This window comes from Schistocerca nitens, chromosome 5, assembly GCF_023898315.1.
Source record: "Schistocerca nitens isolate TAMUIC-IGC-003100 chromosome 5, iqSchNite1.1, whole genome shotgun sequence".
Classification (NCBI taxonomy): Eukaryota; Metazoa; Arthropoda; class Insecta; order Orthoptera; family Acrididae; genus Schistocerca; species Schistocerca nitens.
The window spans coordinates 552872671-552888520 of NC_064618.1; the positions used below are offsets into that span (position 1 = coordinate 552872671).

The following is a 15850-nucleotide window of genomic DNA, read 5'->3' on the forward strand; positions in this document are numbered from 1 at the left end:
TGTTCATTAAACTTAAGTAGATTTTCTACATTTACATGCATCATCCGCATAGGGTTTCTTACCATTCAGTTCACATACGGAACAAGTGAAGAATTAATGCTTCTGTGCCCACTGCTCATAGTCTAATCCATGGACCCTACGGGGATGAAAGTAGGGGCCATAGCATATTCTTAGACTCCTTACTTACAGTTTTGTGCACATAAGAGGGCAGGTGTGGCAAGGAGTAGTGTACCACAGTAATGTCATTCTGCCCTGTCACCCTGTAAGTGTTTGCTTCAGGGTACACAGAGAACATTTAGCATTTATTTTCATGTTAGTTTATGTATGGTGAAGTTACTTAACCACTGTAATGCTCATTATTGGTGGCATAAAGCAAGCATGACAAATATTACATTAAGAAGTGACGGAGGTATTTTCCCAGGCACATAAATTCTACTAGGGAGTGTCAGAAGCAGACACACCAGTCTGGCATAGTGCCCCCAGTGTTGGCAGTTACAAGGGTAGGCAACACGTGGAAAGTGAGGCATGGGACAGAGATGGAAGGTGCGTTGGTGACACCCCAGGTTATCTCCTTCTCTCTTTGTGCAGAATGCTTCACATGCTGTCTTCTTAAGTGCACATCACTATGGTAGTTATTTTCAAGACTTCATAAGCAGGGTCTCGTAGGTTAGTTGATCTAATAAAGTTTCTGCCAGTTCACATTTTTCAACATTTCTGTGATTCTCTTTAGCATGTACAACAAACTGGTGACCATTCGTGCTGACTGACATTGTACTCATTCAGTATTCTCTGTCAGTCCTATGTGGTATGTGCCTCACAGTGCTTTATAGGCTGACCGCCTGATCGCAGTATTTTACCAATGAACTGAAGTCTTCCAGTTTTGAACATGGGTGTCTCTCAACAACCGTGTATAAGTTTCAATGGAGAAATACTACAGCCAATCAGTTGGCTGTTGTATTTCTCCATTGGAACTGAAGTTTGTCATTTGCTTGTTCAATGACTGGACCTTTCTGAACATTCCATTGCATATTCCCATAATTATTACACATAGATATTTGTACGAATTGGCTGATTTCAATTCTGACTCAGTGATACTGTAGTCATCAACTGCTTTGTTTTTCAATTTTGTGAAGTGAACAACTTTACTTTTATGGTGAATTACCAGTCTTCCCACCAGCTTGAAATCTTATCAAGATCTGACTCGATATTTATGTAGCTTTTGTCAGATAGTATTTGTTACAGTTAAGCACATCAACTGCAAAAGGTTATAAATATTTTCCGCGAAGTCATTGATGTACATGCACATGCACATTAAGGGCCATGGGACACACCTGAAATTATTACTACATCTGTTGATGCATCTCCATTCAAGATAACAAGCTGTGTCTTCTTTACCAAGAAATCCTCAATTCACTCAGTTTTGTTTAATATCCCATTTGATTGTAGTTTCATTAATATGCTTTCATATGGTAATGAGTCAAACGTTTTGTAGAATTAGTGTGAGATGTTGCTATAATAACTACATAATATTTATACAAAGAAGGTGCTCACCATCTTCACATACTGATTTTAGCTAGAGAGCTGTTTGTGGTGAGCCAATCAATACAGTAAATTCCTAGAAAAGTGCAGGGGCCAAGAGGAATGAAATGGCTGTAATTTCGTAACAAGGGAAGTTAATATCCAGAGGCACCTATTGGAGAAAATGAGTTACAGACTCCGCAGTAAGTAATTTGGGAAGTTCAGTCACCAGCAGCAGACTCAGTCATAAGTGCCTCTGCAAAATTGTTATTGATAGACCAGCCATCCTGGCCTAGAGCAACTACCGGTATTTTCTTGTCAGATTCATTGTTCTGCCACCTGTGATGATTGATTCTCTGCACGTATTTGACCACTTCTGTAATGATAAAATTCCAGTAATCTACAACCTGCAGTTACATTTCCAATGTTACATGGCTCAGTGTTCTTTATTTCCCCATTGTGAAGCTCCAGATGACTTACCCTTTGATGATGATACAGCCTCTTCCTCCTTGTCCAAGTGCCTTTGCTTTTCCAGCTGGCTGTTATAGAAATTGACTTGCCAGCACAGCTCTCTACATACCATCAGCACTTGAACATGATGATCAGGTGTCTTATGGAAGTAGTGTGGCAATTACAGCAACATCTGACATTGTGCTCAAGTACCATCTAAGCAATACCAGTAATGCAGTCCCTTCTTTCACATTTTGCCAAATTTTGAAATTTATTATGTAGAAAAGTAGTGATGATATGAAGTCAGCAGTTGTGCGTGTGACACAGAAGCTTCTAACAGATAGAAATTTGCATTTTGCAATAAATGCAAATATAGTTGCACATTCTGCCTCAAAATGCAAAAATACAGAATTCTCTAACAGGTGCTGTTTCATTGCAGATTGTATCTAGATGATCAGTTTCATCAGGGATAGTTTGAAATAGTTTTATTCTCTGAATTTAACTATCACAGATGTAACCAGTTTTCTGTTCGTGGTATAGCGTATCATCTGGTGAAGCCCAGTTTGGAATGATTATGACATAAGAACGTGATAGCAAAATAAAAAGTGCACAATCATTATGATATGTCAGTGTGCTCGATGCTCAGGTGCAGTGCCAACCCTGGGCAGTTGGATAGTGTCTATAAGGTACATCCCCTGTAATATGGTTCAGCAGCACCCTCAGCATTGTGTTTGCTCGACCCATTGCACCGTTGCAGGGTTCGACTAGCGACAGGAGTTTTTAGGACGAGTCCGTTGACAAGCATACTGGTGGAGGCTGGAGTCTCTCCATTGAAGATCAGATGTGCACAACTGCTCGCCAGTTACATTGCACACATTAATAGCTCTCCTGAATATCCTAATTACCGTCTTCTTTTCCCAACCACAGCGGTTCGCTTCCTGCATAGGTGGCCCAGGTCAGGGCTAATGATTGCGGTTCGCGTGCGATCGCTTCTGTCTGAACTTGAGTCCTTCCCTTCCCCACCTCTCCTCGAGGTCCATTCACGTACACCTCAGTGGTGTAGCTGTAGGCTGAAGCTTCGCCTTGTTCTTTCGAGTGGCCCTAAGGACTCCGTTAACCCTGTGGCTCTCCGCTGTCACTTTCTCTCGAGTCTCTAAGTGTTCTGGGGCTCTGAAGTGGTTTACACTGATGGTTTGATGGCTGATGGTAATGTTGGCTTTGCCTTTGTCAACAAAGGCCATATTGAACAGCATTCCTTGCCTGATGGCTGCAGTGTATTCACTGCAGAGCTGGTGGCCATATCTCGTGCACTTCAGTATATCCATTCATGCACTGAGGAATCGTTTCTTCTGTGTACTGACTCCTTGAGCACCCTACAAGCTATCGACCAGTGCTACCATCACCATCCTTTGGTGGTGTCCAACCAGGAGTCCATCTATGCCCTAGACCGGTCCCGTCGTTTAGTGGTGTTTGTGTGGACCCCAGGACACGTCGGCATTCCAGGCAACGAACTGGCCAAACAGGCTACGCGGAAACTGCTTCTGGAAATGGGCATCTCTGAACCTGACCTGCGTTCTGACTTATACCGTAGGGTTTTTCGGCTTTGGGAGACGGAATGGCATAACAGTACGCACAACAAACTGTGTGTCATTAAGGAGACCTCGAATTTGTGGAAGTCTTCCATGCGGGCCTCTCGCAGGGAATCAGTTGTCCTCCGCCGGCTCCGTGTTGGCCCCACTTGGGCGAGCCACAGTTACCTCTTGCGCCGTGAAGACCCGCCTCAGTGTCGGTGCGCTGCCCGCATAACAGTGGCACATATTCTGGTGCACTGTCCCACTTTGACTGCACAGGGACAAAATCTTGGTTACTGAACTCGTTGCCGCTCATTTTATCTGACAACACCTCATTGGCTGGTTTTTAGTTTTACATTTTATTCGTGAGGGCGGGTTTTATCATTTGATCTAAGTTTTAGCGCATGTCCTTTGTCCCTCTGTGTCCTCCACACTAGTGCTTTTAGGGTGGAGGTTTTAATGTGTTGCAGAGTGGCTGGCGTTTCCTTTTTATTCTCGTGGCTGGCCAGCCCCTGTAATCTGCTTTCTTGTTTTACTCTCTTCTGTTTCTAGCGTCTGTTGTTTTCTTGTCCTCTTTTGTTCCTTGTGTCCGTTGCCTTCCCTTTCTTTCCATTTTGTGTTATGTGTCTCATCTCTTTAATTCTCATACTTGTGGCAATGTTTTATTAGAGACAAGGGACTGATGACCTCCCCCTCTTTTAAACTCACTAACCAACCAAGCAACGACCATGTAATACAACATAGTACTCAGCTGTGGTACCTAACAGCTCAGAACAAAGAAATGTGTGCATTTGGCTGCTAGCTACAGTTCAGAAGTTGATATAATGTGAATGCATTGAACATGATAGTTTTAAGTGGCAGGTGTTTTGAATTGATGTTGCATCAAACACTGGTAGAGGTTGGGTCTCAACTATTTCTGTTTAAGGCACTGCCAGTGTCAGCAAGTAATTGTGCAGTAGCCATTACCAAATGCTCTTTGTGCCTTGCTCATTGTTTTCTTTTCTTATTTTGAAATAAGTGAAGATACCATCTGCAACTATACTGCAAACCACCATGTCTCATTGTACCAATTATTAGGGTTTCTTCCTGTTCAATTCACATATGGTGTGTGGGAAAAATGATTGTTTGAATGTATCTGTGTATGCAGTAATTATTCCAATCATATCTTCAAGATTCCTATGTGAGCAATATGTAGGGGGTCTACAGTTTATTCCTAGAGTAATCATTTAAAGCCAGTTCTTGGAACTTTGTTAACTTCCTCGGTACAGTTTACATCTATCTTTAAGAATCTTCCAATTCAGTTCCTTCAGTATCTCTGACACTCTCCCAAGGATTAACCAAACCTGTGACTATTCGTGCTGTCCATCTGAATGTGTTAAATATCCTTTCCACACACTTGAGCAATATTCTAGAACCGGTTGCATGAGTGATTTGTAAACAATTTTCAGTGTAGATTGATTGCACTTCCCCAGTATTCTACCAATGAACTGAGGTCTACCACCTACTGTACCTACTAGTGAACTTATGTGATCATTCCACTTCATATCCCCACAAAGTGCTGCACACAGGTATTTGTATGAATTGGCCAATTCCAACAGTGATTCATTGATATTATAGTCATAATATACTACCTTTTTTGTGTAGAGGGCAAAATTTTACATTTCTGAACATTTAAAGAAAGTTGCCAATCTCTGCACCACTTTGAAGTCTTATCAAGATCTGACTGAATATTTATGCAACTTCTTTCAGTTAGTACTTCATTATAGATAATTGCATCGTCTGCAAAAAGCCTGATAATTAATATTGTCTGCTAGTCAAATATGAACAGCAAGTGTGCCAACACCCTTCCCTGAGGCACACCTGAAGTTACTTCTACATCTGACGATGACTCTCCATTCAAGATAACATGTTGCATCCTCCCTATCAAAAAGTACTCAGTCCAGTCACAAATTTCAGTTGGTACCACATATGATCGTACTTTTGACAATAGGCATAGGTGTGGTACTGAGTCAAATGCTTTTGAAAATCAAGATATAGTATGTGTGCCCGATTTCCTTGATCCAAAGCTTTCAGTATGTTTTGAGAAAAGAGCAAGCTGTGTTTCACATGATCGATGTTTTCCAAATCCATGCTGATTGACACTGAGGAGGTCATTCGGTTCGAGATACCTCATCATGTTTGAGCTCAGATTATGTTCCAAGATTCTACAACAAATCAGTAACAAGTATATTGGACAATAGTTTTGTGGATCACTTCTACTACCCTTCTTGTAGACAGGTGCAACCTGTACCTGTTTCCAAGAACTGGGCACAGTTTTTTGTTCGAGGGATCTGCAATGGATTGTAGTTAGAAGAGGGGCCAGCTTAGCCACAAATTCAGTATAGAATCTGACAGGGATTCCCATTGAGCCTGGAGCTTTGTTCGATTTAAGGATTTCTGCTGTTTCACAACACCACTGACACTAATAGTTATTTCATTCATCTTTTCAGTGGTACAAGGATTAAACTGGGGCAATTCTCATGGGTTTTCCTTTGTAAAAGAATATTTGAAAATGGAGTTAAGTATTTCAACTGTTGCTTTGCTACCCTTAATTTCAGTTCCTGTCTCATTCACTAGGGGCTGGACACTAACTTTGGTGCCACTAACAGCCTTTACATGTGACCAGAATTTCTTTGGGTCTGTGAAAGATCACTTGACAGTATTCTGCTACAGTAGTCATTGAAGGCATCAGGCATTGCTCCTTTGATGGTGAAACCCTATTCATTCAGCATCTCTCTATCTATAACCCTATGCTTTGTTTTACATGTCTTATGCAGTAATCTGTGTTTCTTAAGAAGTTTCTTTATAGTGACAGTATACCATGGAGGTTTCCTCCCATTATGAACTGTTCTACTGGGTGCATATCTATCCAGTGTGTGGTCATCTGTTCTTTTAAACTTGAGCCAGAGTTTCTCTATATGCTCTTGTCTTGTGCTGAAAGTCTGAAGTTCCTCATTGAAGTATGTCACTGCTGATTTTTTATCTAGTTTACTGAGCATATATAACTTTCTGCTTGTTTTAGTTGTCCTTTATACGTCATTGTTGGCACAATCACATCATGGTCTCCATTTTCGATGTGGACATCCTCAAAGAGAAGGGTTCGGTGATTCATTGGACAGGTGTGTTACTTCTGCTTTCCCAGAAATGCAGAGCACTCTGCTGTCTTGTGAGAGGGAGGCGGAACTTGCTTCCCCCCTCTGCTGGTAATAATTGTAATTCGTTTACAGTTGGTTGGACTGCCAGTTTATAGTGTTCAGACTAGAAACCAGACAAAACAAAACCTGTCAAAGTACTTTGACCATGTGTAAATTCATCACCTAACATGTGAATAATTCTCAGTTCTGTGTCTATACCTTGCCTTGTCAGTTCTGTCTGTACAGCATTCTACATTTTCAGGTCCTAACACACAGCCAGTCTGCATTTGGCACATTGTGTGGTGTTTCTAAATGTGCTTTTAAGTGGACCATTTTGAATACAGTAGCACTGCTGTCAGTCGACATTGCTACAGTGTGGCTGCAGTATGGCTGGGCAGTTTTTGCAGGTAGTTGCTGAGGGGTTGCCAGTGTTCTTCACCAAGGGTGGGAATATTTCATATAGCAGGCCAATATCTCTACCCTTGTCTGTAAATGTTTTCCTCTGTCTCCAACCTCTGCTTCTTACTTCTCTCACCAATAGCACTGCAGCCATAGGTATGAGTGAAAACAATACAAATTTGCTATTCTTTGAAAGATTTGTGTGTGCATTTGTATTGCCACGTGTTTTGTTATTGTGAGTTTGTGGTTTACAGCAATGGAGAAGTGGACAAATAAGGAAACTGTGAATTTTATAAATTTGATTTATCCACAACCAGAGCTATGGGGTGTCAAGATCAGTGTATATAAAGATTAGAATATGAAAAATCAGTTCACGACCTGTTGCCAGTGAGTTCGGAATTACGCTTGATGACACATAACCAAAAATTCCGTAGTCTTCGAAGCTAAGCCAGATGCGAACCAAAAAAATGGTGTAAGAGGAGTGAAGTTATTGAGACATACCTGAAACACATATTGATAGTGCTGGCGAATAAAAATAAAATTTTAAAAGATTGTATTCTTATTTCGAACTTCTCTCAATGAAAGTTCGTTACATGTTCTATAAAACATTTGAACAATTCTTTTATCAAAATGATGTGGGATGAGCCAGTTTACAGGATATGAATACAGACATTTCATGTTATTGGGGAAATGTTCATATATTTTTGTTGCTGCGTATTGAACTCCTTTCTGAGCCACTGATAGCTTTAATAATGGATAATACATGTCATCTTTTCCTGTAGTGGTGTAGGTGTGGACCTTACTGCTCTTATCAAGCTGTAATGGATTATTTGTGATGAATTTCATTAGCAAATGTCTGTTTCCTTGAAGAGGTACCTACGTGACATCTGTAGGTAAACACCACATTATATTCTTACTGCTCATTTTTGTACTATCATTTCTTTTTTACTAAGTGGTGAATTACCCCAGAAAATTATTCCGTGAGACATGGATGAGTGGATATATACAAAATATTTCAGGAGGTTAATTTGTTTGTGTCCAAGATTAACAATTATATGGAGAGCAAAAGTAGCTGAACCTCGAGCGGGATTGCCTACGTATAAAGTGCACCAAGCACAAATAACATTGTTTTGTACCGTTCTGTTGTCGTTATACAATTACAAGCCTGCATCTATTCCTTAATTATTGCTTCAACTAACACAATGTTAAGCTGTGTCATTATACGCCCAAGTGAGCAGTAGACCCAGATTCCAAGCTAGCAGTACAACACCCTAAGGAGGCAATTGCCTGCGCAACTATTAGTAATCGAATAAGTGTTGGGCAGGAACTGAAATAACTGTACTATTTAATGCACAAAGTGGGTCATTAATGTGTGCCAACACCTGTTCGTAGCAACAGAGTGATACGATGGAAGTTTATTTTATTATTGTTTAATTGGACAATGATTAGCTCATCTAATATAAGTTTATTTTATTGTTGTTTAATTAAACTGTGATTTTGCTCATACATGTGTATACCTTGGTAGCATAAAGACAGCTGTCCTTTACATGTGTATAGTGTATGCCTCATGCTCTCTCGTTTTACGAAAATCAGTGCACCTGCTGGACGGTTAATAGTTTGAGAAGCTCAGTAATATTTCAGACCCTCTACCAAAGCATTACAGTACACACTTCTGGTACCATAAGGCTTGTTGATGAATAGTGAACTTTAAAGCGGTACTTTAAACTTCTGCATGAATCACGAACAACTAAAAACTGATGGATTACCTCCAGTCAGGTTGTAACTTGCATACACTCTTTCATATCTGTATGGGTTTTAGAAATTCTCAGACAAACTGTTTGTATGAGATAGTCGAAATCATGTTTCAACATTCTGGTAAAATTCAGTATCTGGTATCCAGCATCAGTTCATTAGTAAAATTTTTTGAAGCATTCCACTTCCCTAAATAATAACAATAATAATAATTATTATTATTATATTTTCATCCTTGAAGCCTGATTCCTCTTCTTCTTTCTAACTTTGATCTCTTGTGTGGTGGATAAGCTGTAGAGCCACACTCACTTCCACCAGCTTGCGTTCTTTCATTTTGTGGCAATACTGTGATGCTTTGTAAACACTTCTGGCCTGGAAATATATTGCTGGGCAGTACTGGCTGGTAATGTTATAGTCATATGGCTACAGTGTTGCCGGGCGACAATACAATTTTTATGGCCCGTTGTATGTGCCTTAATAAATAAAGCAAATTATTAAGTGCTGCTTGACTCTTAACACACTCAGATTCCTTCATTCACAATCAAAACAGGCAACTATGTAACACAAAAATCATGCAAGTGTGTTTGTTTCCTAGTGGCGCACTTACAAACCTGTTCTGCCAGATTCTCTTCTCTTTTTTCCAGTAAAGAATTTTAGATAATGGGAGTGTCACTTTGCATAGAAGTGGTGTGTGCTGTTTTCATTTTTTGTTTCATTATCACAAGGAGACTAGCTGGATGACACAGTTTGGGCCATTTATATCATTATCAGAAAGGGAGGATGTGTCCTTTAAGGCAGAGTTAATGAAAATCTCACTTGATTTAGTCAGGGAGACATAGAAATTTGTTATTTTGCCACCTGTACTTGATACCTATACTGGCTATGACTATAATGTGACATTATGAAACACTGTAGAACATGGCACGAAACATACAGAAAAAAACAATAAGTGATGGAAGAATGCAAGAACTCACTTAAATTACTATATTAACACCAGATTACTTCTTCTATTTATGCTGAGACATTATCAGTAACATGGATGACTTTCAACTATCCAGTATGTAGGTGTTATCTTCTGTCACTTGATAATGAATCTTACTAATCTTTGTTCTGCAACGTCGTAAAGTCTCTGAACATATGTTTCAACATTAATAGTGGCTTTTATTGCTACTATGTTTTGAGGTTCCCAAACAGATGGATTCTGTTGAATGCCCAATGTTTTGATGTCTGATGTCTGACGCAGCAGGTTGAAGGTCAGGTGACATGCACAAATAAGACCATCACTTTGGCAACTGACTTAGGTCACTTAAAGTATTGTGTACAAAGCTGAAATTGTCTACTAAGCCTTACCCCTGAAAATGTGGTGAATCAGTCACAATGAGAAAAGTCAGAGATCGCCAAGAATTTTATTGTTTAGTACCTTTTTCATTAATACATGAATTAATTGTATAATACATCTTTCCTGCACCTCTCAGAAACTCATGACGATCCTTTGCTGGTTCTTCGCATGTTTTTCCATGTCCTCACATTTAACTGAATAGACCAGAAGCTATTTGTTTAGCAGGCATCATCAGTTGTGTTCACTAATGTCAGTCGCCAGTGACTAATGTGTCTCAGCTACTGGTTGTGCCTTGGATTTTAATGCAACATTTCCTGTGTTGTCTTGTTGTGATAGATACACTCAAGGCAAGCCTCATCACTCTAATCATCAACTAGTATGATATAAAATAGAGAGGAGTTTTGCACTGAAACCTAGTTGGATTATAATGGTGTGTTAAGGCCTTATTTTTCATAAGAGACAATCAGAAAGTTTACGTTAGAGGGCTTTGCAGCAGCGTATGTGTAACATAATGCAACTCTGCCACAAGTATATAAGCACTGACATCTAGGCAAGGCATTAGTGTGCATTTGTGTCTTTCAAAATGTGCATGTAGTAAATGTGGAAAAATGAACTATAGCAATTTTATTACTGAGTGTTTCTATCACATGTTATTATTCTTCTCTTGGCTGCCGAAGGCAAATGATGATAGACATCCATCAGAGAATGAAAAATGTGTCTGTTGAAAACCACCATTGTGGAATGATCCACCAATTTCGGTGCTGCTGGTGCATAACACCACCAATCTCCCTGTCGCAAATGTCATAATGCAGAAGTTACACAAACTCAGGTGCGATACACTCGCACTCGCCCTGTAGTCCTGATCATTCGTCATGTGAATAGCATGCCTTCACTTCCTTAAAAGAAAAAAAAGCCTTAAAGGGTCAATGTTTCCTGTCAAGTGATGATGTGCAGCAGGTAGGTGCAGATTTCTTCACACAGTAGGACATGCTGTTCTTATACCTCAAGTGTCAATGGGATGACTGCCTCATTGCTCATAACGAGTTCACGTGATATCCTGATTCTGAACAGTATGGCCTTCAAATGGAAACTTTTTGATGGCCCCTTATGTTTATTAGTTGCTAGTACTGATGAATTTTCTGGAAATGTTAGTTCATAAAAATTATTTATTGCTTTATGTAATATGCCCATTGTTTTTCTTCTCACATAAATAACAGAATTTTTGTTTTCTTTTCAGGGAACAGTAAAACAGAGAAATTTTGGGGAAATGAAATTCAAAGTTTGTCCTAGTGAAAAACTTGCACGGGAACATTTTAAAAAACATTCTGTAGAACATTACTGGGATCTAGCATACAGTGGTGCTGTCCTAGAAGCGACAGATGATGTCTAGTCATGAGTTCTCCTGACATGTGGAGAATATATTTCACATACGTAGTTGTTACAAACTACTCTAATAGTGAAAGCAAATAAATTATTGACTATTCATAAATTCATGTGTTTTATCGAAGTGGCTCAGATTATTATTGAAAGCAGTGAAACAGTTTACTGTTCTGTTCATAAGATTTTTGTATTTGTTGAGTATATGTACATACAAAATGTATACTAAAGAATAAATTGTCAACATTGCCAATGTTAGTGACATTGTCAGCATGAGGAAGTGTACATTATTTTCAGTGATAGGGTAAGGACAATTTGTGAACTGGAACACAGAACCAAGAATATCAAGAAGAGAGTAGCCATCAGAACATGAAGGCTTCAGTTCAAAAGAATGCTGAGAGGTGATTAATTGCATCAAAAGGAAAATTTCCTTGACAAAATTGCTGGAAGAAAGAATGACTGTCTGGTAATTACCTTGAATAGGTGAAATTGTAAGTTGTGAGTGACAAGATGTATTATCCTAGCTTTTGAAACTGTTTGTTCCTTTGTCAGGTAGGAAGAATGGATAGGCTGTTAAAAGGAGAGATATCGTCAGTCAGATCCCAATATCAGAGGGATCACCCATGTGATCCCTCAACCTGTGAGCCCCCCTTTCTAATCACTCTTTCTTCCACAAAGATGGACTGTTTCAAAAGCTAGAACGTCTGTTGCATTACTTGAAATTTTGCATCCTGAAGGTAGTTAATGGCCAACCATTCTGTCTCCATGTAATTTTATAGTTGCAATAACATCAGCATAAATGAAAAATAATCTTCTTGTTCTAAATCAGTTCAAAAGTGTTGAAATTGATATGAACACAAAATTGTGATGGACATAGTTACCATCACTTTCAGAAGGAATTTCAGTTTAGATTGTAAGCTTTCTGTAATGTATTTCTGTCAGTGTTCACTGTTTAAGGGAAACGTTGTTATCTGTGAAGTTCCGCAGGACAGTTCGGCAAAAGCTTAGTAGGGGATATGGTAAAATCCTTCTAAATAGTAGAACTGCCTCATCTGCTAACATTGGAGATAGAATTATGCCCTCTACAGCCTTGTTTAACACATAATATGTTGTAAGAATCTCATAGTGGCTTGACTCTGTCAGCTCATTCCTCCTCCTACCCTGATATTCATGTCCATAAATATTTAGAATATTGCTGTTGTTATATTATTCTTTGATACCAATTTCTCTCAGCTTCCTCAGCCAAACTGTTCCATTTTCCTTTGTGTGATCAACCTTATACTTTCATAATAATATGATTCTATAAACACCATCATTGAAGAGAAACTTAGTAGATGTATTCTGTTGACAAGCCCAAGATTTTTCAAATGAAAACCATTCTAGAGTTCTGCTCACTGAACAGTGATGAAATAAAAATCACAATCAATCAAGAGCACAACTTAAAGCTTATGGTTGTTTATTTAGAAGACAACACCAGTGGCTCTGAGGCAAGCAGTCACTGGGTGGGCAGTTTGTGAACTCCTTCAGTGATAGCTGTAAGAAAGGCAAGTGCCAGATTTGATTCAGTGGACAAACCCTAATTAAATGTATTTGGACAATGATGGAGAATGCTTACAAAATGCTCTTGGACTTATTATTGGGTATTGCTCGGTTGAACATTATTAGTTAACATTAATAGAGGGATAGGAAAGACTGAAAAGAGAGCTGTGAGTTTCATCACAATTTTCTTTACTAGTAGTAACAGCATCAATGATGCAATTTCAATGACAGATGCTACAAGAAAGGTTTATGCAACATAGAGGCTTATTGTTGAAATCACACAAACGCATTTCCCAGGAAAAGACGGTCACACATGTTTCTTTTGTTTATTCATTCTTATGAAATGACCACAGCCATAAAATCAAATCAAATAGATTAAAACATACATAAGAGTTCATTGACAGCTGTTCCCTTCAAGATTCACTTTTTTTTTTTTTGGGAGGGGTGTCTAGGAGATCATGAAAGTATTACAAGATCTGTCCTCTGGTACACACACTCAGGTAAGTTGCTGAGTACAATTGTAGTATGTAGGTTAACAACAACAAAAAAAGCTTTTTGGTATTTAATTGTTACAGGAGACAGTTTTCTGCACTGTATGAGTGGAGATGGCTAATTCAGGTGCCCATCCCTTGCTGCCCATGAGAAACAATCACCTTCGACACACATTCCTACATTAACAGTGACCATTTTCTAATGTGTACACTGGCTTGCATCCCAAAGCCATTTAAATATGCACTTTTGTCAAAAGTAAAATCAAACATCACCAGAAGAGTGGAACAAATAGTATTGCTTATTGTGAAAACTGTAAGAATTTTGTAAAGAAGTTTTTGTAATAATAGTTAACAACTTCTATTAACAAATGACACCACAACTTGTATCAGCATTGCACATGTAAGCCCATCCTCTACGAACAGTCTTAGCAATCACATAAGGATCTTTTCAACATATCCACCGCTTACAGTACGGAGATAGTGCAAAGAAACATTTTAATTTCCAGACTGAAGTGTCGTATGAAAGTTTGTACCAAGGCCAGGATTTGAACCTGGATCACCTGTTCACTGGGCAGATGAGCTAACCACTTTGCCATTATGGCACAGAGGCTTTGCACAACTGCACAAACTACCCTAGCACACCTCCCTCCTCGGTCCAAATTTCCACTCGTGCCCCAGCCCATGCGGTATTCCTCCTAAACTTGAAGAGCATTGCAAAGGCTCTCTTACTGTATTGCAATAGCACGTCAGCATCTAATGAAATGGAGGACCCTGCCAGAAACACAGGCATAGGTGCTCTAATCAAATGGAATTATATGGTTCCAGAGACATGTTCAAGTCGCAAACATCTATGGTGTATATATGCAGACAAGCCACAAATGAAAATTTGTACCAAGGGATTGTTACAAACTTTCATTCATTGCTTCAATGTGCATATATACACTGATCAGCCAGAACATTATGACCACCTACCTAATAGCCAGTATGTCTACCTTTGGCATAGATAACAGCAGCAATGTCTTGCGGCATGGAATAAATGAGATGCGTTTGATCGGGTTCAGATCTGGCGAGTTGGGGGGCCAGTATGTCAATTGGAACTCACCACCGTGTTCCTCAAACCACTCCATCACACTCCTGGCGTTTGACGTAGTGCATTGTCATGTTGAGAAGTGCCACTGCCATCAGGAAACATGATCATCAGGAAGGGGTGTACGTGGACTGTAACCAGTGTAAGATACTCCTTGGCCATCATAGTGCCCTTCAAGAACTCCACTGGACCCATGGATGCCCACATGAATGTTCCCCAAAGCATAATGGAGCCGCCACCAGCTTGTCTCTGTCCTGTGTACAGGTGTCAAGGAGCTGTTCCCTCGGAAGATGACCGATTCACACCCTCCCATTGGCTTGACGAAGAAGGTTTCAGAATTCAACAGACCATGCAACCCTCTGCCACTGTGCCAACATCCACTGCTGATGGTCACATGCACATTTCAGTCATAGTTGCCGATGTTGTGATGTTAACATTGGCACATGCATGGGTCGTCAGCTGCAGAGGCCCATCGTTAGGAGTGTTCGGTGCACTGTGTGTTCACACACACTTGTACTCTGCCCAGCATTAAACTCTGATGTTAGTTCTGCCATAGTTCATCACCTGTGCTGTGTTACCAGTCTGCCCAGCCGATATCTGTAATGAGGGGTGGCTGCCCAACCTCACAATGCCTGGGCCTGGTTTCACATTTAGTTTGATTTGAGTTAAATTTGGCATCACGTCTTGTAGGTTTCAAAGGAAATGGATGCAGTTGCCACACAGATTTTTGATTTAAACTTGTCCAGCATAGTGGAATATTTCTGGCTGCCTCACAAAAAGTAGTTGCAAGGAGTCAGACTGGGTGAATATGACTGCCAGTCCAACACTGCTACAGTAAATCTGGGGTGATCCATCATAATGATTATTCCAAAGCATACATTAAGAAAGCTAAACACAGATCGGTACAATGTGCTCAGGTCCTGTCTTGCGTGAACCACTCGGTGTCTGGTTGATCTTCCACTGTATGCTGTGCGGCTGTAAATTGTTCCAAAAATTGCAATATAACGTTCACTTGTTATCAATTAAAGGGCTGATAGTGCCTCTACCACACCCCAAACAGTAACTTTGAGAGAATACAGTAGTTTAGCTTCTCATAAAGGAGTATTTTCAGAATCCTAAAATTGCTAGTTTTATGTATTCAGAAATTCATTTGG

General features: G+C 39.7%; 1 protein-coding gene across 2 annotated transcripts in view; it reads left to right on the forward strand.

Annotated features, from left to right (window-relative positions):
• LOC126259980 (U4/U6 small nuclear ribonucleoprotein Prp3) overlaps positions 1-12337 on the forward strand; it is a 65270-nt gene extending 52933 nt beyond the window's left edge. For both annotated transcript variants that reach the window (XM_049957113.1, XM_049957112.1), the window contains exon 12: positions 11440-12337. In XM_049957113.1, the coding sequence (XP_049813070.1) occupies positions 11440-11592 (153 nt within the window). In that variant the 3' untranslated portion in view covers positions 11593-12337. The remainder of the gene's footprint in view (positions 1-11439) is intronic.
• Positions 12338-15850: the final 3513 nt, after the last annotated feature.